The following is a 17930-nucleotide window of genomic DNA, read 5'->3' as shown; positions in this document are numbered from 1 at the left end:
CATAAATGTACATCTATGTACAGTCTGGATAACCAAAAAAAGACTTTTTGACCTTACTTGATCGGTCACTCATTGGAACTCTTCTAATTTAGCTAATTATGAATAAAATATGGACATGTGAGACAAACTGGTATTTTTCCAAGTCATTAGAACGCCTCTACTTTATTCATATAAGTACATGTATTAGCATTTTCATTTTCATAGATGAAAATAAGGGAACCCATCTTTAACCCCAGGTTAGGGTAGACGAAATGGCACTGCTATGTCCAATAAACAAGATAATATTATTTTGAGTGTAGATTCTAAGTAGACTTGCTCTTCATGGGCATAATCTACCAAAAGTGAATTTATGATATTTCGACAAAAGTTGAAGATGAAAATACGTACCTGAGTTACAAGACTATTGTGTTCCATCTTGCCCTTGACACTATCAACTTTCATTTGTAGAATTTCACGATGTAAATCTTGACTCCAATTTTGGTGTTGTTTAATTTCTTCCAAAACGCCATTTTTCATCTGAGATATTTGAAATTTCGTGTATGTAGTAAAGTTATCATAGCCAAATTTCAATTCTTTCATTTGTCTCACGATGTCCTGGTCAGGATGCCACACGTTAAAGGAATAAGAACACTGTCCTGTATCTGTAAAGATGCCCTGAACTGCTGGTAACACCAATAAGGCTGTCATTAATCCTGGAAGCAGTTTCATTATATCCAACATGTTTTGCAGACTACCACAAAATGTAAGAAATTAAAGAATTCCTCTCAATTTCTTTGTCCAACTCAGAAGAATAAGGTATAGCAATTTGCAAAGCGTCACAGAACTCTATTAGAGACAAATTCTATATTTAATCCAAGTAAACTGAAAGTAGTCTTATAAAACGATAATAAACTGAAAGTAGACTTATAAAGCGATATTAACAATCACACAATCAAGTTATTCCAAACTATTTAAATAAAAACCCAGACAAAGAAGTTAGATGTTCCAATCAGGAAATATACCAGTCACTTACCAATCAAATATAGTAACGTCGATCTTTTAGCCGTTTCGTTGACCTGGTTTCAATCGATCCACGCAACTCTGGACCATTCTTGCACTACTTCCGGTTGTCAATCTGGTCTCTAAACAAGCGAACTCAAGTAGCTAGAAATTTACACTATTTTGAATACTAGTATGATTGCTGGATATTAACACAAGAAAAACAAATCAATGCAAAGCTTTTCTTTCACCGGGTAGGCCTATGTAGGTTCTGTTTCTGTGCATTTTGGACAGTTGTAGCAATGTTTCTATAACTTCTTCATAGGTTCCTTCCGACTTGTCTCGCTAAATACGTTGATTTCTGTGTTTCTTGTTGATTTTTTCTGAAACAATCGTTTTAAAGAAAACTGTTTCTGGGCTGTGTGATAACATCAATTAAAAGTCACTACTTAGTAATTATTCCGTTACTTGCTCTAGATTCCCACGATATTCATATTCACTCATACTGAACTAGCTTCAATTGAAACAATGGTCTTGTATTAACAGGAATTGATCGAGTTGATATCTATCCCATCTCTGACACCACTGTGGATCTCTGGGTGTATTCTAGGCATATTATAGTAGCAAAATAACAGGTAATTTAACAGCAATCGTAATCAACTGAGCCACATGAATTATTCACAGTAATTTCTTCAGAATTACAGATAGCACGCTACTAGTTCCGTTCTCTATCAACATAATAGATTCGATAAGAAGGTAATTGTAAACTCATTACCGTAATTTCAGGTAGGAAAATATCCTTTATCACAACATATCACTTGTAGAATCTAGTAAGGGTCATTATAGGAAATTCATATATAGAGAATGGTCTTTTTACAAGTTGGGTTCCTATCACAGCATAATATGGCAATCGCGATATCAGGACATTCATAAATGAGAACAACATATAACTTCTAAAAACTTTTTGAGATGATTATAGCAAATTTCAAGAGCTAGAATCTTGTTTTTGAGCTGTTACAGTAGAAATGTGAAATCTCAAAACGAACTGCCGAATATATTTCAAAAGCACTAAAAAAAATTGACAAGAAAATTAGACACAGATTTCTTTTTCACAATTTTAAAGACGAAAACAATCTTGGAAGTTAAAAACGATTCTTGTAAAAAGTGCACTATATAAAACTCTCAAGTGATAGCATAATCATGCTTCTTGTTTTGTTTCAGAGGAAAAATTATTTCAATTCCAATATGTTACAGTATCGTTCTTCAGATCACTCTGTCTCTTTTATTGAATCGATCACAGACAATACAACCTATATAACTGATTGATTTATAAATAGCCAAGACACTTGGAGAATTGGGGAAACACATTAAAGATGGGGTCCTGAAATTTTGTCCAGTTTTTAATTGGGCGTATTTTCAAGCAAAATTCATATACATTTCGAAATCAGACTAATATAGCCTTAGACACTTGGGAATTCAATAGTAATGGTTGATAAATGTGCAAACTCGGCCGGACTGACTTTCCGACTCTCAGTATTGTGAACAGGTTATCAGAAACTTCTTGCCCAGAGGCACAAGAAAAATGCTTGAAAGGTGGGGGACGGACAAAAATGAGGGATTTATCACAGTCCTGAGGCGGTGTGGGGCAATGGCCCACCCTCAAATACGCCACTGCTCTTGAATCCTACTACTAGTTATAGTCCTGCAGATAACATAAAACAAAACGGAGATTAACGACTTATATGCACCAAAGTAGGATAACAAGATAATTGCATTACTATTTTCTTTCATTCTAACTATCGAGGGAGACAGTCTGTAGAATTAAGGTTTCGATCTCGTCCCACAACTCTAAAATTTCTTATCAGAATCAACCTGCGTTGAAATTCATACAGACTCAGGTATGGTTAAAAAGATGTATTTATTTTATTGAAAAATATGACAATTATAACTTTGACATTATCTTTGAAGGATATCTATTTTTAAGAACAGATAAAAATGAGTCTAATATCTCTACATATTCAGAATAATGATATTTCAAATGGCCAGCATGTTTCGAATGATCCCATATTTTATATTTTAAAATCGGTAGTTTATTCGTCCAAGTATTCAACAATTCACTTAAAGCCTTATAATCACTCATCGGGTCGTCTTTACTGGCAACAACAAAAGTTGGTACAATCCATGGGTTCTTGGCAAGTAATCTGAAATACTTATTGTAAATTCGCGCCGTACAATTGTTAAACAGATAATAATATAATAGAAAACTCGATTTGAACGCAATTTTAGCAAAATTTCCTGTTAATCCAGCACCGGTTGCAATACCCGTTATCAAGTTCGACAACTCTCCAATGGTTATACTATCCCAGAACACACCTAGTGTCTTTTTCTTAATACTACTCGAGACATTTTCCTTTTCAAAAGAAGTGTAAATATAAACAGTTAAATAAAAGGCACCAATCGAAAATGCATGAAGGATAAAATGTTTGTAGTTATCAAATCGTGTTTCCAACAAATTGTTCACTGATTTAACAAACTCGGATGCTTTCTGCGGCCACAAGAATGACACAAGTCCTCCATATATCACTAACGTATCGAAACCACGGCCATGATAAAGTGATTGGTATTTGGCAACTTGATCAGGTTTAGCTGCGTACCAGGGAAATATAATTACAAGATTATCAACTTGAAAACTTTCATTGAATTGTGTTTCCATGCGGTTTATAGTAAAATGGTGTAGATAGTCGGTTATTTTCTCGCATTTAACATTCTCCATGGTCACTAAAATGTAAAACGATAATCAACAACAACATCAACTAGACCTTATAGATCTTACAATTATTAGGTTTTAATATAAGATTATATGCAGCTACCCTTTCTCCTCTAAATAAGCCTGTTCAAAAAGTTTGCTACATACACCAAGCTAACGATAAAACGTTTATTACCAAATTAACCAAAACTAAATTATAAACTTTATAATAATTTTGGTATAATGTTGCTAAATCATAAATGATCCATAAATTGATTGTAAAAGTCATCATCAATCCGACTCAAAAAAGCACAAAACAAAAAAAAGAAATTTCTATAGTTCGTATTCTTTAGAGCCTCATTTCGTACAATCAGCAACCACTAGTCAGCGAATGTGATCCGCCATATTCTATTGAGAAGGGTCAATGCGGCTTTATTTGTTTCGCTTTGAACGACACGGATTAAAACAGAACATCTAAATATTTGTACTTACTCTTCGAATTAAAGGTCTTGTATATGATAACCTGTACGAGTGTATTATAATCCTTGCACCGATGACATATTAGTAACAGGACTGATAAGGATTGTTGGGCGAGAACGGTTTGGACTTTGTATCAATACAATCGCAGCGTATCTTAAAGTAACTGAAGTAAGTAATGAAACCAATCTCGAACCCAAATTTAATGGCTAGTGTGTTTTCCGAATTAAATTGATAATTGACCAAAATAATCTAAGACTGGTGTAAGGATTGATAAAAAAGAAACACTTTAAGGACTAAATTACTTTAATTGACCTGTTTACTGTTTATTAACAATAAATTGTGAAATTGTCCTTTCCTATGCTTAACGATTAAAAAGCGTTTAAAGTAATACTTTGATTTAAAAGGTATATATATTTAAAACATGGTGACAATTGGTAATATCTAACGATTTTGATAGAATCCCACATCTTAAAGGGGCTGTCTAGAAGACCTAGGCAAATGAGCTGCTAAAATTAAAGAAAACCATGTACCAAAATCTAGTGAAATGCGTTCTTTACCTTATCTGAAAGTTTTAACTAAAAGGTTTTAACGTCTCTATGTTTTTTGTCGGTGATGGAAAACTGGTGTGGAGCCTACGGCCAAAAAGTAGAGAATTATGTCTTATCAATTAAAAATATCGAACCGTTTTATCACCAAAACAAGTTTAAACTGCTTGCCTAACAATTAGTACACTTCATCTGCCCTTAATAAATTCTTATCACTTAATTACATGATAATGTTTTTGATAATCAATTTCAGACACTTGTGGGGTTTTTTTCACTACAAACAACAAAATTATAGACACTATGTTACGAGACTTTATTTCACGCATATACTAAATGTGATACATCATCATACAAATACATATATCTGGATTTCTTATCATCAAAGATGAACTTGATGAATGAACTTCGTAACGACACAAACAACAAATTAGAAACATAACGAACACATGAACATCTTAAACCAGTTGACTGTTATTCGCATTGTGCATTCGCATTATGATTACACGTAGTGAGGCATTCTGTGACGTTTCTAGGAAATATCAGGTAAGGGGGATCGAGCAGGGGCTACAAAATTTTCCAGGGGAGCCACAGGTCATTCTTTCACTCTGTAAAAAAATGAAAAGTGCATACCCCCCCCCCCCCCCTCCTTTCCCCATAGAAACGTCACTGAAGGTATTATTATTATGAAATAACATAATATATGCATTTTATAGTAGAGTAAGAATATTTATGCACACCGTACACCTTTAAAGCATGGGTAATTAAAGCTATCGAAGAAAGCGTGGCCACTAGTTCGATTTTCTATTTTGCTAATTAAGTATCAGGGTATCGTTCCAAATGTTACGGCTGATTTTAATCGTAAGTTGGTCGTAAACGTTAAGAACTAAGATTTAGGTGTTCCACAAAAAATCGTAACTTACGTTTTCGATCAAAACAAGATATGCGCGAAAAAAGGCGCCTGGGTTAAGGTTGGCGAGAACTTGCCTCTGATTATGGCTCACCATATGGTGACACTATCTACCAGGGCATTCACCTCCCCTGCTCCCCAATTTTTTTTCTTTAATAATTAAAGCAAGAACATAGTTACAGAACACTACTATGTGACAAAACTATGTGACTACGGACGGACTACGTGCGACAAATAGATGCACAAAATAAAAAGAAGTTATTTCAACCAATTTGTTTTGAATAATTGATCATTTTAATTCCATTCTAAACATCAAAGGAAGTTCCTACGACACCTTTATGGGATGCACGTAAACGTAAACTTACGACAGGCGTAAATTCATGTCTTAATCGTAAACAACTTACGAATTTTTGTGGAACGATACCCTGGACCGCTTTGGTCCGTGATCAAATGTGATAAATATTGTTTGTAAAAAATCCCGAGTGTGCATAACTGTCTTTGACAGGCTATAATATTAAAATGTTATGCTATTGATGGACGTCTTGGACTATTGTCATGAGAATCTAACGAGCTTGTAATGATGAGATGCTGACTAGACTGGAGTTGGTGTCTCGGAATAATTGTTCTCGTGAAGAACTTCGTTTACAAAGTAACTTTGGACTGCAAACTCTCTGTTTACGACATTTACAAATACACTGAAAAAGAAAAACACACAATGAATGAGTTTCTGGCGGAGGATTCTGAAGTTTCAATTGAAAGAATGTCCGTTCTGGTAGACCTAATTCATTGTAAATTCTTATCACAACAATAATTGTCACAGTTACTAATGAAACTAACGAACAAGAGATCCTTTGACTTAACGTTCGTGTAGGCTTACTCAACACTCTCTCTTAATGAGACAAAACAGTACAATCTATCAAAAATCACTGTTTAAAATGAAATACTGCAGGACGAAACTTTCTTGAAAATCTACTATGAATCAAGCACAAGTTGTGGTTATTATTTTCTAAACCAATTCTAGTTGAGTATGGCGTAACATAACTTACCTTTCTCGTTTCTGCTGGTTTTTTATCGATGAGATTTAAGAGGTCTCCAGCTTGAACCTGTTCAAGTCTCTGTTTAAATGACGTCACACCGTGGTCACATTCCATCATGGCACAAAGTGGATTGTCTGGTGAACAATGTTCATACTAAAAATAGAAATAGTACAGATCAGAATCATGGCAGAGCAGCATGACAGTGGTGTTTCCAGAAAAATGACTGAACCACATTGTGTTGGCAGCATAAAAAAGCTCTTGTCTTGTAGATAAGAGTGACAAGTTTTTCTATTGCATTATAATCTCGTTGGACATGGCTCGTCATGGACGAACAGACATTGATAGTCAAAAATAAAGAGTCTGAATAGGTCTTCTCACCTGTTTTGAAATATCAGTATCAAAACCACTCTGTATCAGATAATTAGCAATTTCAAATTGATGAAGATCAATACATTCAAATAGCATTTTATTATATCTATTTATACCATTAAACTCCTTTAAACCTGCTGTTAACTTCTTTACTGTTCTTAGATCACCAGTCTGTAATTACAGATATAATAATATATACTAGTTTGATGATCAGCATTTTGATTAATTTAACTTTCTGCTAAAGCATATATTGTAAATTTATATTATGGGTACCAATCAAAAATACCAATAAAATATAGGCTTCTCGTGTGCAAAATGCTATGTGGATATAAGTTACATTGATTGGAAACTGCAATTTTCAACCCCGCTGCCCTCCGAGAATCGCCACCTGTACAATATCACTTAACAATGCCTAAATCAACCAAGTAACCACATTTGTGAATTGAGTTCTATAACAAAAAATAAAATCAATCTTTTTCAAGTAAGATAAAAACAATTCCAGTGGAATTTAAGGATGTTTCTTACCTTGATAGCATCCAAGAAAGTGATTTCCAGATTTGTTTCTGAAATAAACACATCTAAATCAAATTCAGCGACTTCTTTCCTTCTTTTATCAATAGAATGATGATCTTCATAGTCGGAGGGTAATACACCCGCCTGAAAATAATAAATATATCAGAACAGTATTTTAATATTTCACAAATGTACTTCATTGAACATTGTAATCTTGTCCTTTTGGTTCAATTCCTTTCACTTCGTAAGTACACTATCCTCCTACGCGTGATTATGCTGAACACTATATTTGACTCTTTGTCTGGAAATCGAAAAATGAAATCGCCCTCATGACAATGACTGTAGAGCAACGCTACTGGAGATAATTCCCAAATAAAACGCTTTCATTAAGGCTTCTTCTGGGTTGGACTAAAACACTTACATAATCCTTGGCTTTTTTATCAGCACCATTGGTTTCCATAGAGGATATTGGTACTATATTGTCATCTGGTAAGAATAAATACATGTAATGTAATGGTGTTCTTCCCAACTGAAATGAGTAGAAGATTCTTCATGTTTTGAAAAACAACTATATGCCCTTAATATGGGTTATTTTGAGAAATATGTTAGAATAAAACACAAATATAAATATTTTCATAGCTTAATTCATTGCGTTTGCTTAGTTTAAATCTATAAGGTAATTGATTATTAAATGATATTTATAGATTCCAGAGGCGATACCAAAATAAGACTATACTACTTACGTTATCCCTGGTGTTAATGGTCTGTGGATGTTCTTTGACGAGAAAGGTGATGAGGTCTGACCTACGATGCAGTATTGCATGATGTAAAGCATTACGACCACCTTTATCAACAGCCAGTGCGTATCTTTTACATCTGACCAAGATTTTCTTAACATTATCCATGTTTCCCTTAGCGATTGCGGAACGAAGTTTCTTTAATGTCTCCTGAAACGAGTAAAAGAAGGGTTTTATACTTCTTTAGACTTAAATTAAATAAACTTTTAAAGGTTACCTTGATATACATTGTAGCTTACAGGTCCATATTTGTGTTTTGGAGAGCTTTCAGTTTTTATCAATAGAATATTTTTGTAATTATTTACTGATATAATTGTGTAGAGGCAAACCTACATTAGTCCAGTAATGCGGTCACTGAACGACGTGAAAATCTGCTTAACCTCAAATTCTGTTAAAATTGATCGTCAATCAATTGTGCTTTTTAAATCTCTTGAATTTATCGAGACATCTTTCAAATCGCTTGGACCGTATCTGTCTAAGTCAAGTGGCATGTCAAATAATGCATATATCTTTCCAGTGTGTTGAGTTAACAATCATGTCAGTTTTCCGAGTGTCTGGGAACTGACTGATAAAGTTCATTACCTGCATCTTTGGTAATTTCTCAACCAGTTCGGATAATTGCTTTGATCCATTTTTCTTAGCAATGTCAAAGGCGGTTAATCCTCCTTTATCAGTTATATTGGTGATATAATCATAGGACGACAGTATTAGAGATTCTACTTCCGGAATGTTACACTCTTTCACAGATCTTAAAACATACTCGTCAATGACGGAGACGAACTGGTATTTTTGTAATGACATGGCTAAGTGACGAGCTGTCTGACCATGATGATCTCTGGCAGCTATATTGACTCCCAGATCCAGAATGTCACGGATGATGTCTATGGATTTATTATTTACAATAGCTTCATGAAGTATGGTGTACCCTTTGTAATCTCTCACACTTAAATCACAATCTCGCAGTACACGGTTGGTAATTTCTCTATTTGGTGATCTCTCATTAACAATCTGAAAAATAGATTATCAAAATTGTCCATAATAGTAGATCGTTCAGTTACCCTTCTTCAAAATATAAAGAAGCTGACAAGCGGAGCAACCTCAGGATGGAATTCAAAAAACACTACCATTACCATTCAACTATTAGCTCTGCTCTATATGTATGTACACTGTCTATATTAAAAAAAATTTAGCTGTTTTCTTGAAATCGGTGTAAAATATATCCTACGACATGGCTTTTAAAAGCACATAAACTATATTTCAAGATATGAAATTATTGCAGCAATGTAGCACGTTTCACATACGTGGAAGAATAAGGGCGTTGGTTCTTGGTTAATGCCGGATCTATAAAGGACGTTGGTGTTTGGACCAAGTGTCATCAGATAATCAGTAGTCTCGTAAGCGTTAGTTTGCCAAACAGCCTCCAGTAATGGTTGCTGGACCTCCGGATACTCCGTGCTCACTTGATACGAATAATCTTTTGTATGTATATCTACACTACTCGCAACATCTGAAATATCGAGAAACATTATGATTTTTATTCCGTAGAAACGTCAAAATTGAAACATTTAGTTATTTCAAGGGAAGGGGCGGGCAACTGGGTAAACAGCCATTTGAATTGAAAAGTCTCTAGAAGGGTGGAATGGACAAAATCATCCATGCCCTTAAATATACAGATAAAGACAGCACTGCTCCTGACGTAAATGCCTTGTATATGTCTAGTAAGCAATAAACCAACTAACAAGCATTTAAATCTAAAATTAAATCTATAAGAACAAAAATACCAAGTTGACCAGTATTACCATCAACCGTTTTCAAGTTTATTTAATGATGCTGTACTTACCTTCCCCAGCCCACGATTTGATTGCACACACCTTGCCTGATAACAATGCCATGGCGAATTCTATAGAATTTTCATATTTCTCTAAGAGATAAACTAAATCAAGTTGACCCTCAGATTTACAATGGACGATACATTTTAAATTAATAACTGTTTTATCTTTAACTAATGTCAGCCGACACCAATATCTCAACAACTTTTCTATCAGTCTTTTATTTGGTGGTTTGGCAGTCACTGCTCTGTATAAACCTACAAATATTACGATAAAGGTAAGAGATTCTCCCAAAATGAATCTACAAGGATTGTTGGGTCATCAAAATCTAGCGGCAGTCTTACAATGTTGTTCAAACTCACACAAACCATATAGAAAGGTAGTCTGAAAAAGTTGTCCAGTCATCTAGAAACAGTCTAAATTAATTGTCCACAAACATTCATGGTAACATATTTGTTACACTTATTTTCAGAGGCCTCATTACCAGAAATGAACATCATTATATTACCTGGTTTAAACTTGTTTAACCAATGTAACATTTCTTGCCATCCAGCTGGTTTATCTTGTCTAAGAATATCTTCTGGGGTCTTTCCGTCATTATTCTGTACTTCCGGGTCAGCACCACACCTGAAAGAATAATACAAATTACCATTATTTCTCCAGAGAACACTGCAACAGGATAAAGAGTAAAGAAACTCATGCTCGTTTAATGCTCAAAGGCACTTGTTAGCAACGTTGTAAAACGTGTATAGGACGGCAAGAACACAGACTTTGTCTGAAAATTTCAATGGCACTGTGTACCTGATACACATAAAAAGTTCCGAAGGCCTTTTTGAAATCCCTTTAAAGATATCGTATTCAAATTATAGGGCCAACTTTGGTAACTTTAGTTGACCTATTTCTTTTATCTAAGGATTTGTTGATATTATTTTCTCTGAATAGGTATGAGACATGTTTGACCTAGTTTAATGTCAAGAATAGTCTTTCACATTTTCTTTCTTTAGTACATAGTAAACAAATTTTACCGCAGCTTATCTGATAAGATTTCGGACGATACTGGTATTCTTCAAATCTTGACCACCCACTAAAATTTATTCTGAATCTGGGTCAAACAATAGTGATGCTTTGAGTGTCACGTCAGCAAGGGAGAAAACATACAATAATGTCCTCTTACAATACCTGTGCTAATACTACTAACATATATTGGAGATACCAGAGTAATCAATGATATTACAATTATCTACTTGACCATAATGTAAGCAAAGGTCTCTATGCACTAGATCATGTGACATTATCTGTGTTTCCACTAGAAATAAAATCCCGCTTTGTGCTGGCTTTAAATGGTCAATTGTCGTTTGAAAAAATATTACTCAATTTTCATTCGACGTTTCGAAAATGATCGATGCTCGAGAAAATAATGATTGGGTCAGAAAATTCGTAATCTTTTACGTATGACCATACTTTAAAATTACCTACATCGTCTTGTGGCGAGTGAGTCTTCAATAAGGGTCGACTACAACTTCACTAAACAAGTATTTATATATTTCAGAGGGCCAGGTCGACGTGATCATACGATAGAGAAAACTTGAAGAAGACGTTTACCCACTCAAGTTGCTTGGTGTTCACAATGCAAGTCTAAAAACACACTGTGATTGTATCGTGAAATATAAATATTGCATTTCAAATAATGTAAAAGTTACCATGACTTTCTACTGTCATTGATTTTAACAAATTTATATCATAATTATTTGTGAATTATTAGCACAATCACGAGCACAATTGTACAGAAACTTTTTTCTCATATATAGATGTGTGTGCTCTTCGGGATACAGACCACGTCGCCGCCACTTGCAAGATGGAAGATACAGCTCATCATCATCAAAAACATTAAGTGCGTCCAGTCTTTCGCGAAATTCGGGCGTTGTTTAGTTGATCGGCCATCTTGATACTTAAGTAATAAACGTAACTCTTAAGCAAGGAAATGAGATGGTTTAAGTTCAAGCAAAAACTTAACGTTTAAGTAAAATTTTACGTCATTTAAGCAAAAACTTACACTTAGGTATTTATATGCATACGGGCCCAGATCTATCATGCGTCTGTTGGAGTGAAAAATAAGGGCCTTATCTCTTAAAAACAAGGAGATTAACAATCACTTACCTCATCAAAGCTATCAAGATTCTGTAGGCACCTTTCTTTCTAACAGTTAAATGTAAGGCGGTATCACCATCAATATTCTGAGTGTCCAGATCAAAGGGAGCATAACCAAACAGGTATATCAGGGTCACGGTTTGTGGTGATGAATATTTCTCAGCATTTCTCACAGCTACGTGAATTAAGGTGTCACCATTGTCTGGGTCGGTAATAAATAGTTGACCATTCACACAGGATTTCTGCAGAACAGGAATTATTGCCTGTATATCTCCTTTATTCAATTCTTGATATACTTCTGATTGCCGAAATGCCATAGTCTGTCCACCTCAGACCTAAGACCTCAGCCAAGCAACCTGAAGAAGAACAATGTAAGTTTCTTTTGTACTGATACAAATTCCCAATTTCACAATAATGTTCAGATCTATGGATAATAAACACAACTGACAGAAGAAAGGTCCTCTAGATTACATCATTGGGAATTAGCCTTCTGTCAGAGTGCCTTTCGACTATGTACAACCCCTCTAATTTCTAATCCGTGGGGATATACGTCGACATATTTTTCTGTACTTTCATTGTCAAAATATGATATACATCCTCGTTAAATTCAGTCTTAAAGGGACTTAATCATTGAAAGATTTCAGGAATTATTTCTAAGAGCAATCTAATCGGAACTTATCTGACAATCCTTAATTATATAACTACTGGCTATCATTCATTGAAAACGTGATTTCGTGCCCTTACAGGACAATGGCCTTGAAATTTCAAAACAAAAATTGTAGATAATATCATAGGTTATTACCTATACGTAGTGAGTTGACGTAGGTTGTGTTATTTATATCATAAAATATGCAAATTAGAGAAAAAAACTGAAGTAGATCTTGAATAATATTAATGTAATCTTTTGGTTATTATGTAGAAATGAATCCCGATTTTTTATTTCTGATTTCCCTGATATAGAATGTCAATAGTTTTTTTCGGTTTATAAAATATGTCAATAGGAGGACATATTTCATAAAAGTACGTTGCCATTATCCATCAATTCTGGTCATAAACTATGACAGATCTGGATCTGACGAGTGATGGTGCACTAGAGGATATGTAATATTATAACATATTTATAACATATTTACGTTGTCCTAAGCTTATTTAAAAACTTGGAATAAATGGCTGCAGACAATTCTTTATAAAATTGGTGGAATTTCCCCCCCCCCCCCCCCCGCCCCCCTTTGGGTTTTGAACATAATCAAGGCTCGATATGCTGCATCCTGTGCATCCACAAATTGAAAGAGCGTGGTCTGGTCATGTTGTTCTGGCAAAAAAAAACCTTATTGCACAATTCTAAATCATTTAAATTGATCTCAAGTAGATTTTAAATCTCAGCATATTAAGTAACGCGTCTCTCATTTATTATTATATGTTTCCTTGATGTGAAAATAGAGAATATGCACAATAAAACTATATCTGATCTTACCTGCCTTCAGGCAAAACAAAATACATAAAGAAAATAAAGGGAAATCCTGTTGCTGTCAAAATTAATTATTATCAATTTAAAACTGCTTTACGAGGAAATGTGTGACGAAATGCAAATGGGTCAACGAAAGTTCACTCCTGTACCCTAAGCACGAAATGTGGGTCAGAATTTCCTACTCTTTTGTATCGCTGCAACATAAATAGATATAAATTACCTTATGTAAACATTAAAATTGGACTTTGGATTCCAATACCAGAATATTGCAAAATTTTAATAATTTATGACATTTTACAGGTTTTCAAATGTCAGTTTGCACATGTTGTTTTAGTAACCTTCAAAACCTATTATTAAGTAAAAATATAAAAAACTGTTTACCTGTCACGAGCTGTAGCTGATTATTCTCCTGACTTGATATACCTCGGCCTATATAGATCTACAGTCTGAATTAAAAGTAGGTCAGTTCTCAGGTAAATACACTTAATGGTTCGTCGATCCGATGCTGTAAACTCAGTTTGTCCTTTATACATTAACTATTTTTTAATAATATATAGTACTGCCAACAAGCAGTGATCTAAAAACATGCCATAAAAACACTATGTAGGCCTAGATTGCACGATGAAAGGTAGCCACGTGACTTGTAGATAAGTCGAGAGAACGTATACAAAGTAAGGCCTATTACATGTATATTCAATACAACGTTATGTAGTACTTTACTTGTAATATTATTGTACAATTCCTAATATACATTAATACATTTGTAACGATTTTCCTTAAAATTATCGAAAAAAAAAGCTTTTCAATATTTTCTACAGAATGAAATTATTCACAAAAATAAATTTTGTAATATATATTTCGTTTTGATTCGTCATCAGTATAGTTGTATGGGAAACGGTTGGTGTTTATTTCAAGACTTAAACGAGAACCATGCATTACGATCGTCATTTTCTGATAGTTAAAATTGGACCTCTAAGATCTGTAACATTTAGCTCTTGTAGGAAATCGTGAAAACATGTTATTTTCTCTGTTTCATTCCATTACAGTGACATAAATAATTGGTATAGCAAATAAACATTATAGATGAGGACCCTCTGAAAGGGATTTCGAGTAGGTAAACTCAGAGAGGCATCGAGTGTTCCGGGAGGGTGAACTAACTTCTGAACTAGCCAAACCAGTCTCAGTACATACATTTTTAGAAGTCTGTTAAACAGGAACCCAAGAGATGAATACATATTATTAAATTGTCGAATTAGCAAATCGAGTACTTGCAAAACAACCCAAGTAAATAATTATATAGGACAATCAAATCGAAAGCCTCTTTCAAACATCTGTCATTCTTACCCAGCACAATTTGCCAAAACAATTATTCCTTATGAGATAATTAAGGATTTATCTCTATAAAAGCAAAATCTTATACTGTTAAAATAATAAAAAGTATGATCTTTTCAAAGGATGCGTCCGCGTTTAAAAGGAGTGTCAGAACTCAGATACAACCCAATTGAAAAGTGTAAAATCTTTTTTTTTTAAATGTAGATTTATACAGTTAAGTAAGATAACTTACCGGTATAATTACATCTCTACTGGTATACATGCATTCAACTTGATTATACACTATTCATAATGAAATTGCATTTACTGAGAGGAAATGCTGTGATGTAATTTCTATTTTTGAGCTATGACAAGTCTTTGAGAATCGTGACCCTAATCTGCGTTTTAAAAGCTTGGAGTCATAGACAGTAATAGGTAGATGGTTCTATTGGTGGACAAGACTGTCCCGAGGTCATTTTTCAAACTATTAGTATTTATACTCAGGAATCCTGCAATAAAGGAACATTATGAATTTGAGCTTCAATAATCCAAGTAAGGTGACGGGTGTGGAACGTGATACGAAGATGTTAATTCTTCCGGAACACTTGATACCTAAGATCGTATATCTTACGAAAATTGAATTCAGGTGTGGCAAGCATTTTTGTTCAAATTTTGATGATAATTTCAAGAGTGTGTCCCAGATAAAGATCCCTATGGTTGCAACCTGCATTCCTGGGTCGTCTTGTATTATTTAGATAGAAAATCCTATGCAGGGTCACTGAGAACTAGACCTTGGCCTATAAAATTTGTTTGATCTAGTTCAGATTGCACAATACTCTCGTCTTGGATAAACATACAGACAGGTTGAGGGAAGATATCAATAGCGGTCTGTATGGTTCGCCCTATTTCTCATACTATCATACTGCCATTCCTCGGCGGTAACAACAACAGAATCGGGTAAAAATTACTATGGTGGGTGCAGATAGATTCACCTGATATCCAGGCGACTGAGTTGCTATATGTCCAAAAAAATACTAATGATATTTTGGGACTTTGGGCAATGGACACCTATACAATAAACATAAGGTTTGCATATTACTTGAATATTTCAGCGATAGATTTAAACAAAAATTTCTTGATTGAAAAAACGAATAACGCAAATGGTTAGTTATTATTTTAAGGGAATACGTGATGCTATAAATGCGAAGTCGATCGATCTTATATAACTTAATACATCATTTTCATATTGTGGTTTGAAGCTAGCATTTGCTCAAAGGTTATTTCCCTTATCAAATACATAGAGAGATCGGCTGTTGTCTGTAGTCGCCTATATATTTAATTTGATTATTTCCCTTTAACTGGCGATCGTGTCTGTTGCTGTCAACTGAATGAATTTATCTTTATCCATACTTTTTACTCAACAAGACTGTGGGCTGGATTCAAAATGACAGAAGCTGTATGAAAACACAACTCACATTAGACATAATTGATGAACTCTAAAGTCTTTTCAGACTTTTTCTTGATCACAAAAAGCAATAAATGCAAAGGTTATTTATTTTTACTTTGTGAAAAATCGATTTTAAAAATTTTCACGATTTGCTATTGGAATGTTTTTTTTCTAGATACACTTCATACTAGGCCGAGATTCGGTGTACGTGACTGTTGTTTTAGCAATTTATACTTATATAATTTTACATGCAGAATATATGTAATTATGTATCAGCTTGTTCAAAAGGCTTATGATATATATTGAAGTACAATTGATAAAAAGTTGAATATGAGAGACTTTGTGTGACTTTGTTATCCTTTGTTTTAGAGTTATTTAAAGAGACAATGAAGACAAAAAAATGGACATGAATAGAGAATTGTATCTTTCTGAAGCTCTCTTCATTTTCACAAAGTTGATAAATTTCTCATGAGGTTAACAACAAAGTATATTTTCACGCGCCATGTGATGAATGGAGTGTTTTGATTGGATGGTGTTTTAGGCATTGACCAATCAGAGTGTATTTATATTACTGGAGTATATGAAGTTAGCATGTGAAATATAACATGTTCTGGTCAAAGTTATAGGGTTATTGGAGTTAATATTGGTTGGTAAATAACGTTCGGTTGTTTTTAATTGTCTAACTGTTGACCAACTAAAGGTCGAGCTATATTTCGTGTGGTAGTCACATTCAATTGAATTTTATTTCCCAAAAACGCATTTGAACAATATCAAAGAGGTGCCGCTTATAATTGGAACAGTGAATATTTACAATAAACGATGATATGTCCACGTGTAGCTATCAGGAATAACGCTCACCAATCATGGAATGGTAAATGAATATCAGTAACGCGGATTTAATTGATCATAACACCTGGCTTGGCTGCAAACAACCAAATGGTTTCATTTTACCGACTGTCATAATTGATCAATCAGGATTAACGATGGAAGTTTCTTCACTGTTTTTATAAAATTCACCAGTTTATCAATTTTCGTCTTCTGTGGAATGGATTCATAGGCCTATTTGAAAATAATGACCTATGTATTTAATAAGGTTGACTTTGCATCAGTTATTTATACGTGGTTCTTGGATTGTACAAGTTTGGAAGTGACAGTCTGTGATATCCTTTGACCTTGGAATTAAACAGTGATTTTAAAGTCAGAAGAATTGTATAGACAGTATATTACATCAGAGTGAATCTAATTTTCCATTCTGGACCAAACCACAACTATAACTACCGGGTACCATGCGTTTTTATCATCTTTAGAAGAAATTTTGTGGAAGGCATTATCAGGAACAAAACATTTTGATCAGA

General features: G+C 34.1%; 1 protein-coding gene across 1 annotated transcript; it reads right to left on the bottom strand.

Moving 5' to 3' along the window:
- Positions 1-2920: 2920 nt before the first annotated feature.
- LOTGIDRAFT_118120 (hypothetical protein) lies at positions 2921-3691 on the bottom strand (the record flags this gene model as incomplete). The annotated part of the gene is made up of 1 exon (XM_009056597.1): positions 2921-3691. The coding sequence occupies one exon, from the start codon at positions 3689-3691 to the stop codon at positions 2921-2923; it is 771 nt and encodes a 256-aa protein (XP_009054845.1).
- Positions 3692-17930: the final 14239 nt, after the last annotated feature.

This window comes from Lottia gigantea (genome assembly GCF_000327385.1).
Source record: "Lottia gigantea unplaced genomic scaffold LOTGIsca_28, whole genome shotgun sequence".
Lineage (NCBI taxonomy): Eukaryota > Metazoa > Mollusca > Gastropoda > Lottiidae > Lottia > Lottia gigantea.
This window is presented reverse-complemented; position numbering and strand designations above follow the sequence as displayed.